This window comes from Pristiophorus japonicus, chromosome 9 (assembly GCF_044704955.1).
Source record: "Pristiophorus japonicus isolate sPriJap1 chromosome 9, sPriJap1.hap1, whole genome shotgun sequence".
NCBI lineage: Eukaryota > Metazoa > Chordata > Chondrichthyes > Pristiophoridae > Pristiophorus > Pristiophorus japonicus.
Genome location: NC_091985.1, coordinates 197,773,285 through 197,791,276, shown reverse-complemented (window position 1 = coordinate 197,791,276; position 17,992 = coordinate 197,773,285). Strand labels below are relative to the sequence as shown.

The 17,992-nt window shown below is 43.9% G+C and overlaps 1 protein-coding gene across 1 annotated transcript in view; it reads right to left on the bottom strand.

Moving 5' to 3' along the window:
- Positions 1-6,280: 6,280 nt before the first annotated feature.
- LOC139274040 (NACHT, LRR and PYD domains-containing protein 6-like) overlaps positions 6,281-17,992 on the bottom strand; it is a 203,810-nt gene continuing 192,098 nt past the window's right edge. Inside the window, exons 7-9 of the mRNA XM_070891094.1 lie at positions 14,748-16,503; positions 6,541-6,711; positions 6,281-6,455 (exon numbers count right to left, since the gene is read on the bottom strand). Coding sequence (XP_070747195.1) covers positions 6,281-6,455; positions 6,541-6,711; positions 14,748-16,503 — 2,102 coding nt within the window. The remainder of the gene's footprint in view (positions 6,456-6,540; positions 6,712-14,747; positions 16,504-17,992) is intronic.

Below are 17,992 nucleotides of genomic sequence, written 5' to 3'. Positions count from 1 at the left end.
TATTTACCACTGACGCTGGAAATAACGCCAATTTTTGGGTGATCTGCACAAAAGTGGAAAGTCTAGCCCCTTGTCTCTAATTAACTGCTGACGACCGGGAAAATAATTTTTGCCAGGATTATGGAGCTCGTGGGAACAACATGGGGTAACTCATCCTCATACCAAGGACAAGCGGCTGAGGGACAGCAATGCCTTTTTTACAGGGACTCAGGCGACATTAATTTTGATAAAGAATCAGGAACATCGACGGTGACAGTCGGAGCAACAGTGGACTTAATTAGCCCAGGGCCTGATAGTCTACATCCCAGAGTACTTAAGGAAGTGGCCCTAGAAATAATGGATGCATTGGTGATCATTTTCCAACAGTCTCTCGACTCTGGATCAGTTCCTATGGACTGGAGGGTTTGCTAATGTAACACCACTTTTTAAAAAAGGAGGGAGAGAGAAAACGGATAATTATAGACCAGTTAGCCTGACATCAGTAGTGGGGAAAATGTTGGAATCAATCATTAAGGATGAAATAGCAGCACATTTGGAAAGCAGTGATCGGATTGGTCCAAGTCAGCATGGATTTCTGAAGGGGAAATCATGCTTGACGAATCTTCTGGAATTTTTTGAGTATGTAACTAGTAGAGTGGACAGGGGAGAACCAGTGGATGTGGTGTATTTGATCTTTCAAAGGGCTTTTGACAAGGACCCACACAAGAGATTGGTGTGCAAAATTAAAGCACATGGTATTGAGGGTAATGTACTGACGTGGATAGAGAACAGGTTGGCAGACAGGAAGCAGAGAGTCGGGATAAACGGGTCCTTTTCATAATTGCGGGCAGTGACTAGTGGAGTGCCACAGGGCTCAGTGCTGGGTCCCCAACTCTTTACAATGTATATTAATGATTTAGATGATGGAATTGAGTGTAATATCTCCAAGTTTGCAGATGCAAATTGGGTGGCAGTGTGAGCTGTGAGGAGGATGCTAAGGGTCTGCAGGGTGACTTGGACAGGTTAGACAAGTGGGCAAATACATGGCAGATACAGTATAATGAGAATACAAGTGAGCTTATACACTTTTGGTGCAAAAACACGAAGGCAGAATATTATCTGAATGGCGGCAGTTTAGGAAAAGGGGAGGTGAGCGAGACCTGGGTGTCATGGTTCATCAGTCATTGAAGGTTGACATGCAGGTACAGCATGCGGTGAAGAAGGCAAATGGTATGTTGGCCTTCATAGCAACGGTATTTGAGTATAGCAGCAGGGAAGGCTTGCTGCAGTTGTACAGGGCCTTGGTGAGGCCCCACCTGGAATATTATGTTCAGTTTTGGTCCCCTAATCTGAGGAAGGACGTTCTTGCTATTGAGGGAGGGCAGCGAAGGTTCACCAGACTGATTCCCGGGATTACAGGACTGACAGTTGAGGAGAGACTGGATCGACTGGGCCTGTATTCACTGGAGTTTAGAAGGATGAGAGGGGATCTCATAGAAACATATAAAATACTGACGGGACTGGACAGGTTAGATGCAGGAAAAATGTTCCGATGTTGGGGAAGTCCAGAATAAGGGACACAGTCTAAGGATAAGAGGTAAGCCATTTAGGACTGAGATGAGGAGTAATTTCTTCACTCAGAGAGTTATTAATCCGTGGAATTCCCTACCACAGAGAGTTGTTGTTGCCAGTTCTTTGGATATATTCAATAGGGAGTTAGATATGGCCCTTGCGGCTCAATGGATCAAGGGACATAGAGAGAAATCAGGAATGGGCTACTGAAGGAATGATCAGCCATGATCTTATTGAATGGTGGTGCAGGCTCGAAGGGCCGGATGGCCTACTCCTGCACCTATTTTCTATGTTTCTATGTTTCTATTAAGCTTAGAGTGAAAAAGACCGTGGTATGGTTTGTAGTAAAAGGGGGACAAGGAGCCTGCACCCAGGAAAGAGGGGTGCAGATGCCAACCCTCTCAGTGTGCAGATAGTGTTGGATAGTTAGTCCCCGAGATTAACCCATCACCATGGCCCCGTCAACCACTTTAACAACAGTGAGCACTATCAGGGACCCGACCACCACACATCCAGAGCCACCAACATGTCCAACTATGAACGCTGGAGCAAGAAGAGGATTGGTAATTACGGTATTCCTAAACTTAACAGACATGACCATCCCCAACTTCTGCAGACTAAAAACTATAAGTCTGCAAAAAAAAACCTGACCCTGCGACCGCTTGGGCTGGAATGTGTCGCCTGCTTATTCTTCAATAAAGATTGGAGAAGTGAATGCAAGATTTTGTCTGTGAGATTCCGTGGTCGTTATAAGAGCTGGTGTCGATTTTATATTTCAAGGAATCCACATTGAAGAAGAGAAGGCTTCTTTTTACCCCAACAGATTCCAATACCTTCCCACAACAGTGTTAGACTAACTGGTCTGAAATTTCCAGTTTTCTCTGTCGCACATTTAAAAAATAATGGATTATCCATCTCTCCATTAATATCACCAAATTAGAAAAATAAACAGCACCATTGGGTACATTTTAAACAGAGAGCTAGCAATCTGACCAGGAATATAAAAATGGAGAACCCCACATCGATGTGTGCATTTATACATTGAAATCTGGCAATACAGTGAAATGTCAGTGGTTTGAAAGATCCTGACTGGTTCCGTCTCTGTCGTGAGTTGATAGATGTTAATCATTAGTCTGTAATCAGACTGATATCCCAAATCCTTTACTGACGATCGTTGTATACACTTTAACACACAGCCGGGGTCTCAGGCTACTCAGTGACTGAAGATAGGCCGCTGTATCGGAACTGAACTTATTTCTCTGCAGCCTGAAACACATCGGTTAATATACATTAAGATACATGATATAATTTACATCACAGTTTAATCTTCCCAACAAGATGTATTCACACAGCTTTGTGTTTAACAAGCAGCCAAACAAGGGCTGAGGAGTCACGTGACCTAGTATATGCTCCCATCCTGTGACCAGGCTGCAGAAAGATAGATTTTATATAGTGCGTCTCACAACCTCAGGGAGCCCCAAACCGCTTTATAGCCACTGAAGTAGTTTTCGAAAGTAGTCTCTGTTGTATTGTAGGAAATGCGGCTGCCCATTTGCGCACAGTAAGCTCCCACTAACTCTAATGTGATAATGACAAGACATTCTGTTTCGTGATGTTGATTGAGGGATGAATATTGGCCAGGACAATCTGTTAATCCGAGGGCACTGTCTGCTATCTGGTGGACATCACACGTCCAATGGCCATGACCGGAAAAGGGGCAGAGGAACACCCTGGAGGGGAAAATTCACCCCGAAGGCACAGACAACAGGCCCAACATGGACGGGCACAGCAATCGAATGATTGTATTTGTGTGTTCGGACCACAGCTCTCGTGTTAATGTACGGCTTAAACATTCATTGAAACCGTGGAGAAGGAATGGATTGGTGGAGAGAGGGCTTTTGACATGACGAGATTACAAATTCAGTGAGCTTGTGGAGCGAGAGAGAAGGCTGCAGATATGGTGATATATGCCAATAAGGTGGGCAGGTTGGGTTCAGATCTATAAAAATGGCAGATGTGCTGATGCTTACAGTGCTTTCTATTACCAAAAGTTAATTGTTGAAGCCTCACCCCAGCATTTGAGCACGAAATCGGTGCTGACACTTCAGTGTAGGTCTGAAGGAGTGCTGCATTGTCAGATGCCAACCTTTGGCTGCAGTATTAGGGCAATGACTAATCTGTCTTTTCAGGCAGATGTTAAAGATCCTATAGGTCTATCGGAAGAAGAGCAGGGGCTTCTCCGAGTGTCCTGGCCGAATTCCTCGCTCAAAACAAGATAAACTGTGATTGATCCCACTGCTGTTTGTGGGATCTTGGTGTGCTCTTTGAGGCCTTTCTCTCTAATGAACTGCTGTAAAGCTGCAGGTTTTGTACATCAGTTAGTCAATGAGTAGGGAGAGGAAGCAACACATTAATCACAGCTGCCATCAAAGCCAGCACCCCGTGAATACAGACAAACTCACCTGATCTCCTGGAGGCAAGTGTGGCTCTGGATTAGATAGTGAAGAGCAGCGACTGACCGGTCTGTGAGTATATTGTTGGACAGGCTGAGTGTCGTCAGTGAGGTGTTTGCAATGGGAGTCAGGGTGAGTTCCTCTGTGCCGGTATCTGTGATCCCGTTACCATCCAGTCTGCACGGATCAGAAATAATCAACAACAACTTGCATTATGCGATAAATATTTGACACTGAACCACATAAGTAGAAGTTAGCGCAGGTGACCAAAAGCTTGTTCAAAGAGGTATGGTTTAAGGAATGTCTTTAAGGAGGAAAGAGTTAGAGAGGCAGAGAGGTTTAGACAGGAAGTTCCAGAGCTTCGGGACTAGGCAACAGAAGGCACGGCCGCCGATGGTTGACCGATTATTATCGGGGTTGCTCAGGCGAGGAGAATTAGAGGAGTGTAGATATCTCGGGGGGTTGTGGGGCTGGCGGAGATTATAGAGATAGGGAGGGGCGAGGCCCTGGAGGGAATTAAAATGAGAATGAGAATTTTGAAATCGAGGCGTTACTTAACCGGGAGCCAATGTAGGTCAGCGAGCACAGGGGTGATGGGTGAGCGGGACTTGGTATGAATTAGGACACGGGCTGACGAGTTTTGGCTCACCTCTAGTTTAGTGTAAAATGTGGGTGTCCAGCCAGCAGTGCATTGGAATAGTCAAGTCTCGAGGTAACAAAGGCACGGATGAGGGCTTCAGCAACAGATGAGCTGCGGCAAGGGTGGAGACAGGTGATGTTACAGCGGTATAAATAGGCGGTCTTAGTTATGATATGGTTGTGCGGTCCGGAAAAATAATCAGGTAAAATAACAGGGGAGCGAGCTGCATAAAAAGGCAGCATAGGCAGATGGTGGCAGAGAAAGAGAATGTCAGTGAGATGGAATTAGAATGATATACATTTGCTGTTTGAAATTTCTCACACACACACACACATACAGACACACACCATGTTACTCACTCCAGTGTATGGATTGATCTCCCACTCACACACACACACAAACACACACACACACACACACAAAGTTACTCACTGCAGCGTATAGATTGGACTCCCACTCACACATACACACACATAATGTTTCTGCACAAGATAAAAGTTCACGGGTTGGGGATAATATATTAGCACGGATAGAGGATTGGCTAACGAACAGAAAACAGAGAGTAGGGATAAATGATTCATTCTCGGGTTGGCAATTAGTAACCAGTGGGATGCCGCAGGGATCAGCGCTGAGATTCCAACTATTAAAAGAACATAGACAGGCTAAGTGAGCGGACGAAAATTTGGCAGATGGGGTATAGTGTTGGAAAATGTGAGGTCTTGCACTTTGGCAGAAAAAAATAAAAGAACAAGTTATTATTTAAATGGAGACAGATTGCAAAGTGCTGTAGTACAGCGGCACCTGGGGGTACTTGTGCATGAAACACAAAAGTTTAGTATGCACATACAGCAAGTGATCAGGAAGGCCACTGGAATATTCGCCTTTATTGCAAAGGGGATGATGTATAAAAGCAGGGATGTCTTGCTACAGTTGTATATGGAATTGGTGAGGCCACACCTGGAATACTGCGTGCAGTTTTGTTTTTAGTATTTATGAAAGGATATACTTGCTTTGGAGGCAGATCAGAGAAAGTTCACAAGGTTGATTCCGGAGATGAGGGGGTTGACTTATGAGCAAAGGTTGAGGTGGTTTGGCCTCTACTCATTGGAGTTCAGAAGAATGAGAGGTGATCTTATCGAAACGTACAAGATAATGAGGGAGCATGGCAGGCTGGATGCAGAGAGGATGTTTCCACTGATAGAGGTGATTAGAACTAGAGGGCATTATCTTAGAATAACGGGCTGCCCATTTAAAACTGAGATGAGGAGAACATTTTTCTCTCAGAGGGTTGTGGATCTGTGGAATTCGCTGCCCCAGAGAGCTGTGGAAGCTGGGACATTGAATAAATTTAAGAAGAAATAGACAGTTTCTTAAACGATAAGCGGTTATGGAGAGCGGGCAGGGAAGTGCATCTTAGTCCATGATCGGATCAACCATGATCGTATTAAATGGCAGAGCAGGCTCGAGGGGCCGTATGGCCTGCTCCTGCTCCTATTTATTATGTTCTTATGTTCTTATGTTACTCACTGCAGTATATGGATTGGTCTCCCACTCTCTCTCTCTCTCTCTCTCTCTCTCACAAAGTCACACACACACACACACACACACACACACACACACACACACACAATGTTACTCACTCCAATGTATGAATAGGACAGTCCTGCTGATTCAGTGTGGCAGTCAACAATTTGAGACCCAGGTCTCCGAGCTTGTTATTATTTAGCTTTAAGCACGTCAGTGACCGGTTGAGACTGAGAATGGAAGTGAGTTGTTGAACGACTCTATCCCGAATCAGATTATCACAGAGCCTGGTGAGGAGAAAGGCCAGTGTTAACCATCACTGTACAGTAACTTTTTTTCTACACAGTGGAATACAAAGGAATTTTAACTTACTCCAGAGTCTGTATTTTACAGTGCGGGTTTTTCAGTGCCACACACAGTTCTTTCACTCCAGTATCCCCCAGGGTATTTTTACTCAGGTAGAGCTGTGTTAGTGACGAGTTGCCCTCAAGACCCTTTGCAAGATGCTGGCCATCTGTGTGGGAGATACCATTGGAAGACAGGCTGCGGAGAACAGAGTGAAGTGGGGAGCATGGTAAAATTGGAAGCGTAACTTCATCTGTATCCAGCAAGCAGCAACACCTCTCGACACACACACACAGACACACACACACGTCATAATTCTAAAAGGACAAAGGGTGTTAAAAATCAAGCCTGAAAGCTTTAATGCAAGAAGTATCCATAAAAAGGTGGATGATTTAACTGTGCAAATAGATGTTAACAGATATGATGTGATTGGGATTACAGAGACGTGGCTCCAGGATGATCAGGGCTGGGAACTCAACATCCAAGGGTATTCAACATTCAGGAAGGATAGAATAAAGGGAAAAGGAGGTGGGGTAGCATTGCTGGGTAAAGAGGAGATTAATGCAATAGTTAGAAAGGACATTAGCTTGGATGATATGGAATCTATATGGGTAGAGCTGCAGAACACCAAATGGCAAAAAACGTTAGTGGGAGTTGTGCACAGACCTCCAAACAGCAGTAGTGATGTTGGGGAGGGCATCAGACAGGAAATTAGGGGTGCATGCAATAAAGGTGCAGCAGTTATAATGGGTGACTTTAATATGCACATAGATTGGGCTAACTGAACTGGAAGCAATTCGTTGGAGGAGGATTTCCTGGAGTGCACAAGCGATGGTTTTCTAGACCAATATGTCGAGGAACCAACTAGGGGGGGAGGCCATCTTAGACTGGGTGTTATGTAATGAGAGGGGATTAATTAGCAATCTCGTTGTGTGAGGCCCCTTGGGGAAGACTGACCATAATGTGGTAGAAATCTACTTTAGGATGGAGAATGAAACAGTTAATTCAGAGACCATGGTCCAGAACTTAAAGAAGGGTAACTTTGACGGTATGAGGTATGAATTGGCGAGGATAGATTGGCGAATGATATTGAAGGGGTTGACTGTGGATGGGCAATGGCAGACATTTAGAGACTGCATGGATGAACGACAACAATTGTACATCCCTGTCTGGCGTAAAAATAAAAAAGGGAAGATGGCTCAACCGTGGCTATCAAGGGAAATCAGGGATAGTATTAAAGCCAAGGAAGTGGCATACAAATTGGCCAGAAATAGCAGCGAATCCGGGGACTGGGAGAAATTTAGAACTCAGCAGAGGAGGACAAAGGGTTTGATTAGGGCAGGGAAAATAGAGTACGAGAGGAAGCTTGCAGGGAACATTAAGACGGACTGCAAAAGCTTCTATAGATATGTAAAGAGAAAAAGGTTAGTAAAGACAAACGTAGGTCCCCTGCAGTCAGAATGAGGGGAAGTCATAACGGGGAACAAAGAAATGGCAGACAAATTGAACAAGTACTTTGGTTCGGTATTCACTAAGGAGGACACAAACAACTTTCCGGATATAAAAGGGGTCAGAGGGTCTAGTAAGAAGGAGGAACTGAGGGAAATCCTTATTAGTCGGGAAATTGTGTTGGGGAAATTGATGGGATTGAAGGCCAATAAATCCCCAGGGCCTGATGGTCTGCATCCCAGAGTACTTAAGGAGGTGGCCTTGGAAATAGCGGATGCATTGACAGTCATTTTCCAACATTCCATAGACTCTGGATCAGTTCCTATGGAGTGGAGGGTAGCCAATGTAACCCCACTTTTTAAAAAAGGAGGGAGAGAGAAAACAGGGAATTATAAACCGGTCAGCCTGACCTCAGTAGTGGGTAAAATGATGGAATCAATTATTAAGGATGTCATAGCAGCGCATTTGGAAAAAGGTGACATGATAAGCCCAAGTTAGCATGGATTTGTGAAAGGGAAATCATGCTTGACAAATCTTCTGGAATTTTTTGAGGATGTTTCCAGTAGAGTGGACGAGGGAGAACCAGTTGATGTGGTGTATTTGGACTTTCAGAAGGCTTTCGACAAGGTCCCGCACAAGAGATTAATGTGCAAAGTTAAAGCACATGGGATTGGGGGTAGTGTGCCGACGTGGACTGAGAACTGGTTGGCAGACAGGAAGCAAAGAGTAGGAGTAAATGTGTACTTTTCAGAATGGCAGGCAGTGACTAGTGGGGTACCACAAGGTTCTGTGCTGGGGCTCTAGCTGTTTACATTGTATTGTACATTAATGATTTAGACGAGGGGATTAAATGTAGTATCTCCACATTTGCGGATGACACTAAGTTGGGTGGCAGTGTGAGCTGCGAGGAGGATGCTATGAGGCTGCAGAGTGACTTGGATAGGTTAGGTGAGTGGGCAAATGCATGGCAGATGAAGTATAATGTGGATAAATATGAGGTTATCCACTTTGGTGGTAAAAACAGAGACAGACTATTATCTGAATGGTGACAGATTTGGAAAAGGGAAGGTGCAACGAGACCTGGGTGTCATGGTACCTCAATCATTGAAGGTTGGCATGCAGGTACAGCAGGCGGTTAAGAAAGCAAATGGCATGTTGGCCTTCATAGCGAGGGGATTTGAGTACAGGCGCAGGGAGGTGTTACTACAGTTGTACAGGGCCTTGGTGACTCCACACCTGGGGTATTGTGTATAGTTTCGGTCTCCTAACTTGAGGAAGGACATTCTTGCTATTGAGGGAGTGTAACGAAGGTTCACCAGACTGATTCCAGGGATGGCGGGACTGACATATCAAGAAAGACTGGATCAAATGGGCTTGTACTCACTGGAGTTCATAAGAATGAGAGGGGATCTCATCGAAACGTTTAAAATTCTGACGGATTTAGACAGGTTAGATACAGGAAGAATGTTCCCAATGTTGGAGAAGTCCAGAACCAGGGGTCACAGTCTAAGGATAAGGGGTAAGCCATTTAGGACCGAGATGAGGAGAAACTTCTTCACCCAGAGAGTGGTGAACTGTGGAATTCTTTCCCACAGAAAGTTGTTGAGGCAAATTCACTAATTATATTCAAAAAGGAGTTAGATGTAGTCCTTACTACTAGGGGGATCAAGGGGTATGGTGAGAAAGCAGGAATGGGGAACTGAAGTTGCATGTTCAGCCATGAACTCATTGAATGGTGGTGCAGGCTCGAAGGGCCGAATGGCCTACTCCTGCACCTATTTTCTATGTTTCTTTGTTTCACACACACATACACACACATACACACACACACACACACACACACACACAGACAATACACAAACTGTATCACTTACTCCAGGTTCTGTATTTTACAGTCCACCCTCCTCAGTGTAGCTGACAGCAGTATCACTCCTTTGTTGGTGAGATTGTTACCCCTCAGTCTAAATGCAAACATAAAGAGACTCAGAGAGTAGCTCTGGATGGTGCCATTTATAGTTGAGATTTAGCACCATAGATCTACAATTTATTTCTATTGTATTTAAACAACAAATATTAAGATATAAAATATAAGATGACACAATTGTATTTTTAAACGCACGTTAGTTTGGGCACAGAGAGAGCAACAGGACAGGTGTAAAAGAAAGGAACTGTTATGGACGATTAATGATCAAAGAAGATCAAAGTCCTGGGGACAATTTGCTGCAGATTTGCCAGCCAAAAGTGACTTTACCATTTGGCATTATGATTTATCCCTCTGCCTTTTTTCTGAACAGGGTGTAACATTTGCAATCGTCCCGTTCTCCAGCACCACTCCCACATCAAAGGAGCGTTGGAAGTTTGTGGCCAGAGTCTCCGCAAATGGCAACTTTACTGCTCTCAGCAACCGAAGATGCATCCCATTTGACTTTTCTACTTTCTCTTTACCTGTTTTTATCCTGTCCAATTTCTCTACTGTCTCCTCCTGTATTGTGACATAAGAACACGAAAACATAAGAGATAGGGGCAGGAATGAACTGGTCCTGCACCTATTTTCTATGTTTCTATGTTTCTATGAGTAGCCATACGGTCCCTCAAGCCTGGTCTGCCAATTAATACGATCATAGCTGATCCAATCATGGAATCAGTTACTTTCCCTTCCCGTTCCTCATAATCCCTTATTCCCTTAATGGTTAAGAATCTGTCTATCTCTGCTTTGAATTTATTCAATGACCCAGCTTCCAAAGCTCTCTGATGCAACGAATTGCACAGATTTACAACCTTCTGAGAGAAGAAATTCTCCCTCATCTCAGTTTTAAGATCATGCCCTCCAGTTCTATTCTCCCCTATCAGTGGAAACATCCTCTCTGCGTCCACCTTGTCAAACCCCCTCATAATCTTTTATGTTTTGATAAGATCACCTCACATTCTTATGAATTCCAATGATAGAGGCCCAACCTACTGAAAGTTCTCTCATAAGTCAAAACCCTCATCTCCTGAATCAACCTGGTAAACTTTCTCTGAACTCATCCACAGTAATTATATTCTTTCTTAAATATGGAAACCATAACTGTACGCAGTTTTCCAGGTGTGGCCTGACCGATATCCTGCATAACTGTAGGAAGACTTCCCCACTTTTATACTCCATCCCCTTTGCAATAAAGGCCAACATTCCATTGGCCTTCCTGATCATTTGCTGTAGCTGCATACTAACCTTTTGTGTTTCGTGCACCACCAGGACCCCCAGGTCCCTCTGTACTGCAACATTTTGCAATTTTTCTCCATTTAAATAATAACTTGCTCTTCGATATTTTCTGCCGAAGTGCATAGCCTCACACTTTCCAACATTATATTCCATCTGTCTGATTTTTGCCCACTCAATTAGCCTGTCCTCTTTTGCAGGTTTTCTGCGTCGTCCTCAGACATTGCTTTTCCTCCAATCTTTTAATTGTCAGCAAATTTGGCTCTGTTACATTCGATCCCTTTATCCAATTCGTTAATATAGATTGCACCCAACACTGATCCCTGCAGCACACCTCTAGTTACTGATTGCCAACACAAGAATGAATCATTTATCGCGACTCTCTGTTTTGTGATAGTTAGCCAATCCTCTATCCATGCCATTATTTTGCCTCCAACCCCGTGAACTTTATCTTGTGCAGTAACCTTTTGTGCGGCACCTTGTCAAATGCCTTCTAGAAGTCCAAATAAACCACATCCACTGTTTCCCCTTTTATTCACCCTGTTCGATACATCCTCAAATAATTCCAGCAAATTTATCAAACATGACTTCCCCTTCATAAATCCATGCTGACTCTGCCTGACTGAATTATGCTTTTCCAAATGTTCTGCTGCTGCTTCTTTAATAATGGATTCCAGAATTTTCCCAACCAAATATGATAGGTTTACTGGTCTATAGTTCCCTGTTTTTGTTGGCATCCTTTTTGAAATTGGGGCGTTGCATTTTCAGTTTTCCAATCTGCTGGGACCTCCACAGAATCCAGGAAATTTTGATAATTTACAACCAATGCATCCACAATCCCTGCTGCTACTTCTCTTATGACACAAGGATGCAAATCATCAAGTCCAGGGGATTTATCCGTCTTTCGTCCCATTATCTTACTGAGCACAACCTCCTTAGTGATTGTGATTGTGTTAAGTTGCTCCCCGCTATAGTCCCTTGTGTATCCACTGTTGGGATATTTGTCGTGTCCTCTACCGTAAAGACTGATACAAAATATTTGTTCAGTGTTTCTGCCATCTCCATGTTCCCCATTACTAATTCCCCGGTCTCGTCCTCTAAGGGACCAAAATTTACTTTAGTCACTCTTTTCCTTTTTAAATACCTGTCGAAGCTCTTGCTATCTGTTTTTATATTCCGTGCTAATTAACTTTCATAGTCTATCTTCTCTCTCTTAATCATTTTTTTTTAGTCATTCTTTGCTGGCTTTTAAAAAGCTTCCCAATCTCTGTCCTCCCATTAGATTTGGCCACTTTGTATGCCCTTGGTTTTAATGGGATACCATACTTTATTTCTTTTGTTAACCACAGATGGCTATCCTTTCTTTTACACCCTTTCCTCTTCACTGGAATATATTTTTCTTGAGAGTTATGACATATCTCCTTAAATATACGCCACTGTTCATCAACCGTCCTACACTTTAAGCTATTTTCCCAGTCCACTTTAGCCAACTCTGCCCTCATAGCTTTGTAGTTGCATTTATTTAAGCTTTGTACGCTGGTTTAAGATCCAACTTTCTCGCCCTCCATCTGAATTTGAAATTCAACCATGCTGTGGTCCTACAATCCAAGGGGATAATTGTTAATTAATCCTGTCTCATTACACAGGACAATATCTAAGAAAGCCTGCCCCCTGCTTGGTTCCATTACATTCTATTCAAGGAACCCATCCCTTATGCACTCTATGAATTCTTCATCAAGGCTACCCTGACCAATTTGATTTGTCCAATCAATATGGAGATTAAAATCAACCATGATTATTGCTGCTCCCTTTTTACAAGCCACTATTTCTTGGTTTATACTCCGACCAACAGAGTTGTTACTGTTAGGGGGCCGATAGACTACGCCCACCAGTGATTTTTCCCCTTATTATTCCTTATCTCCACCCGAACTGTTTCCACATCCTGATCACTTGAGCCAATATCGGTTCTCACTATTGCAGTGATTCCATCCTTTATCAGCACAGCTACTGCAGCTCCTTTTCCTTTCCGCCTGTCCTTCCAAATTGTAAAAGTACCCCTGAGTATTTCGTTCCCAGTCTTGGTCACCTTGCAACCACGTCTCTGTTATGGCTATCAGATCGTACCCATTTGTAACTATTTGTGCTGACAGCTCATCTAATTTGTTACGAATGCTGCGTGCAGTCAGATAAAGAGCTTTAAAATGTGTTTTCTTACCATTTATTCCTGCTATGGCCCCAGTTTCTGATACACTCTTATGTTTATCGAGATTGTCCCTTCCTATCACGGTCTGGTTTTCGTTTCCTCCAATGCTACCCTGCTCTATTGCCTTCACCTTGTTCTTTGAGTTTTTAGGTTTCTGCTCACGTGAACCCTCCCTCCCCAATAATTAGTTTAAAGCACTCTCTGCAGCCCTAGTTACTCGGTTCGCCAGGACTCTAGCCAGGACATTGGCAGCATCCTCTGCTTCAGTGAAGTCGGGTGCAAAGTATTCATTTAGTACCTCAGCCATGTCCTGTGCCTCCACTAGAAGATCCCTTTTGGTCCCTAATCAGCCCAACCCTTCCATTGACGAACCTTTTAAAATTGGTATGTTTATAAAAGACATTTTGTGTTCCCTTCTATGTTACCCGCTAATCTGTTAGGGCTGAGCCAGTTAGGTGAGGAGACATTCCTTCACGCGGAGGATTGCGAATCTTTGGAATCTTTGGACGAGTTGTGTCTCTTTACCTTAGAGCAGTGTAGACTTAGGGGTGATATGATTGAAGTTTATAAGATAAAGAAAGGAATATACAGTGGTCCAGCTGACCATTTATTTCAATTAAACAGGTTAGGCAGGACCAGGGGGCACAAATGTAAGTTATATGAAGCGAGATCTATGTTAGATGCCTGGAGGTGCTTCTTTCTCCAGAGGATAGTAGACCTCTGGAACAAGCTGCCGTTTCATGTGGTGGATGCAGACTCACTGAATTCCTTCAGGCGAAAGCTGGATTTGTTTCTGGCTGCGGGACGGAGATTACCTCTCCTGCTATGGCCCCAGTTTCTGATACACTCTTTTGTTTACAGATTCAGTCCCTTCCTGTCACGCAGGGTACTGCAGCAAATTTAATGGCCAGAGTGATCTACTGGACTAGTTTCGATCACCCAGATGGGGAGGAGAGGAATTTCCCAGATTTGCTTTCCCAAATTTGCTGAGGTTGTTTATCTGTTTTTTTTGCCTCTCCCAGGAGATCAGATGGTTTTGGCTGGGGTGGAGTGTACATGTTGTGATACCCGGGTTATCAGGATTGTGTGGGACAGACTCGGTGGGCCAGATACCCTTTACCTGTCCATCATTGTTCATATATTGATAATTCCTTAACTCAGATGGCTGTGTACGCCCAGTCATTGAGTCTGTTCAAGACAGAGATCGATAGATTTTTAAGCACTGAGGGAATCGAGGGATTTGAGTATAGGTTGGGAAAGTGAAGTTGAGGTTGAAGATCAGCCAAGATCATGGAGAATGCCGGAGCAGTTTCGAGGGGTTGTAGGGCCGAATGCTTCGATTTCTTATGTTCCACGAGAAATAAATCAACACGAGAGAAATACCTGAGCACTTTGCATTTGTGTAGAGCAGGGGTCAATCTCTGGATCCCTTCAGATCCCAGGCAGCAGTGATTGAGGTTAAGCTCCAGGAGCCCATCATAAAGATCAATGACAGTGGCCAGCACAATGCAGTCCACCGGCGTCAGTCGGATCGCACTGTAAGGAAAGTCATCGCCCAGTGTAAGTGTCTCTCCCAATTCCACGGTGGGACGCATTAACCCTTTGTGCTGTGACTCAGACAGATAATACAGCGATTCCAACAGCTTCCTTTTGCCGAGCACGGTGTGGGTGTTTTTGAGATCGCTCTCAGTCCGCCGCTTCACCCAGTCGATCACTCTGCGGGTGGTTTGATCAGGAAGGGGTCCCAGACACTCTGCCAGTATCTGAGCTGAAGCCGACGAGGTGAGACCAACAATGAATCGGAGCAATATCCTGAATCTATCGTCGCTCCCAAGAGAATCCAACAGCTGTGTCAGGCCCTGTGGGTCTACAGTCAGGTATTTAGCCAGAGCGGCCACAAACTCCTGGAGAGTGATGTGAATGAAGGAGAAGAAGGATTCGGAAGTGTCTGGGTCCAGTTGTTCTGTCACAAACCCCGGCAGGGCCTGTGATCGCTCCAGCCTGCAGTAAGTTAAATGGTTCTCATTGAACACAGTGATGTTGTGACAGATTCCCAGATAAGCCATTTCACCAGTCCGGAGTAACAGCTCACGTGCTTGTTCAGCACTGACATCATGATGTTTATAAATGTTAAACTCGTGGTTTTTAAAAATGTTCATGATGTAACTTGCAAACAATTGTGTGATGGTTGTCGGGAGTGTTTCCTGTCTCCCCTGCATTCGTCTTAAGCGTGGGGCCAGTGAGTAAGCGATGACCCTGCAGTAGGAGGGGTTGTCACACATGGAGTACAAGATGTCATGCTGTTCCACATAGGTCAAAGCTTCTTCCGCCAGGCGCTGATCTGTGAAGTATTTCTTAAAGTACTCCCTGCGCTGTTCCGTTAGGAAGCCCACGATCTCTGCCCACAGGTTGATCTCAGCTTCCTTCAGTGAGCCCAGTTCAGTCGTACGGGTTGTGACCAGCACGGAACAGCCTCTCAGTACTTTCTGTTGTATCAGGCAGCGTATAATGTCAGACACTTCACACTGGCATTCGGGGTGGAAACACTGGTGTTCATTCAGATTGTTTCTCTTCCAATCTGTGAAATCAATCTTCTCCTTAAATTCCTCCAAACTGTCCCATATAAATAGCAGCCCCTGAGGTTCCTCCCAGAGATGCTCGATCCCATTCCTAAAGTAAGGATATGAATCCAGGATCAGTTTCTTGATGCTTGTCCTGCCTTTTATGGAGTTGAGTTCTCGAAATTTGAACTGAAAGACGAACTGAAACTGTGGATATATTTTCCCAGCGGCCCAGTCATGGACAAGCTTCTGTACCATGGTGGATTTCCCGATCCCTGCCGGCCCACTGACCACTGTAGTACCAGATTGGCTGCTTTTCCCAAAACTGCTCCTGAACAACTGGCTGATCCTCATGGTTTCACGTTCCACCTTGATCACCTTCCTTTGGCCTTCCTCACGCTTTCTCCCTCTGACAGTCCGGAGCTGTCCTGACAGACTCTGATCAGGGTGGGTATGGATGATTACCGGCTCGGTGTATCGCTCCTCCAGGGAGAATTTCAGCGTTTTACCGCCGATCACATTCACCTTTAGACTCTCGTTCTTTTCACGGAGGGTTTTTCTGTGTTGACTCTGAATTTCTTCAAGTGAAAATTAACATGATTATCAATAATGTATAACAATAAAACCATGCCTAACACACATTTTTTGGTGGGCCCTATTGAAAGGGGAAGTAAATATTTCAGAAAATACTTCCTGTATCTATTAAGAGAAGAGTGTGGGAATATAACTGCAATACAAGTTATTAATAACAAGGTTAAGTAATGTTCACATATTATCATGGAACCCTGCAGTAAACTTCCAAACACAGATTGCAACGTGTTGGAGGAGATCTCCCTTGTGTGCTGTGCGGAATGAAAACATGACCCAGTTCTTGACAAATCAGTTTGTGATTTTGTTGTACAGCGATAATCATTTCCTAAATTTGAAAACTGGGAACCAGTCCACATGTTTCAAAACTGGGAATTCATCCCAACATCTGTGAACTGGAATCAGTCTCACAAACTGAACTAGGAATCAGTCTCACAATCTGTGAATTGGAATCAGTCTCAACATCTGTGAAGTGGAAAAAGTCTCACAATCTGTGAACTAGAATCAGTCTCACAAACTGAACTAGGAATCAGTCTCACAATATGTGAAATGGAATCAGTCTCACAATCTGTGAACTGGAATTAGACACACAATCTGTGAACTGGAATTAGTCTCACAATCTGTGAACTGGGAATCAGTCTCAAAATCTGTGAGCTGGAATCAGTCTCACAATCTGTGAAATGGAATCAGTCTAACAAATTGAGAAATGGAATCAGTCTCACAATCTGGGAACTGGAATTAGTCTCACAATCTGTGAACTGGAAGCAGTCTCACAATTTGTGAACTGGAATCAGTTTAACAAACTGAGAACTGGAATCAGTCTCACAATCTGTGAAATGGAATCAGACTCACAATCTGTGAACTGGAATTAGTCCCACAATCTATGAACTGGGAATCAGTCTCACATTCTGTGAATTGGAAACCGTATCACAATCTGTGAACTGGAATCAGACTCACAATCTGTGAATTGGATACATTCTCACAATCTGTGAATTGGAATCCATCTCACAATCTGTGAACTGGAATCAGTCTCACAACCTGTGAATTGGAATCAGTCTCACAATCTGGGAATTGTATTCAGTCTCACAATCTGTGAACTGGAATCAGTCTAACAAACTGAGAACTGGAATCAGTCTCACAATCTGTGAACTGGGATTTAGTCTCACAATCTGTGAGCTGGGGACCAGTCTCACAATCTGTGAACTGGAATCAGTCTCACAATCTGTGAACTGGAATCAGTCTCACAATCTGTGAACTGGGAATCAGTCTCACAATCTGTGAACTGGAATCAGTCTCACAATCTGTGAATTGTAATCAATCTCACAATCTGTGAACTGGGAATCAGTCTCACAATCGTGAACTGGGAATCAGTCTCACAATCTGTGAACTGGAATAAGTCTCAAAATCTGTGTACTAGAATCAGTCTCACAATCTGTGAACTGGAATCAGTCTCACAATTTGAGAACTGGAATCAGTCTT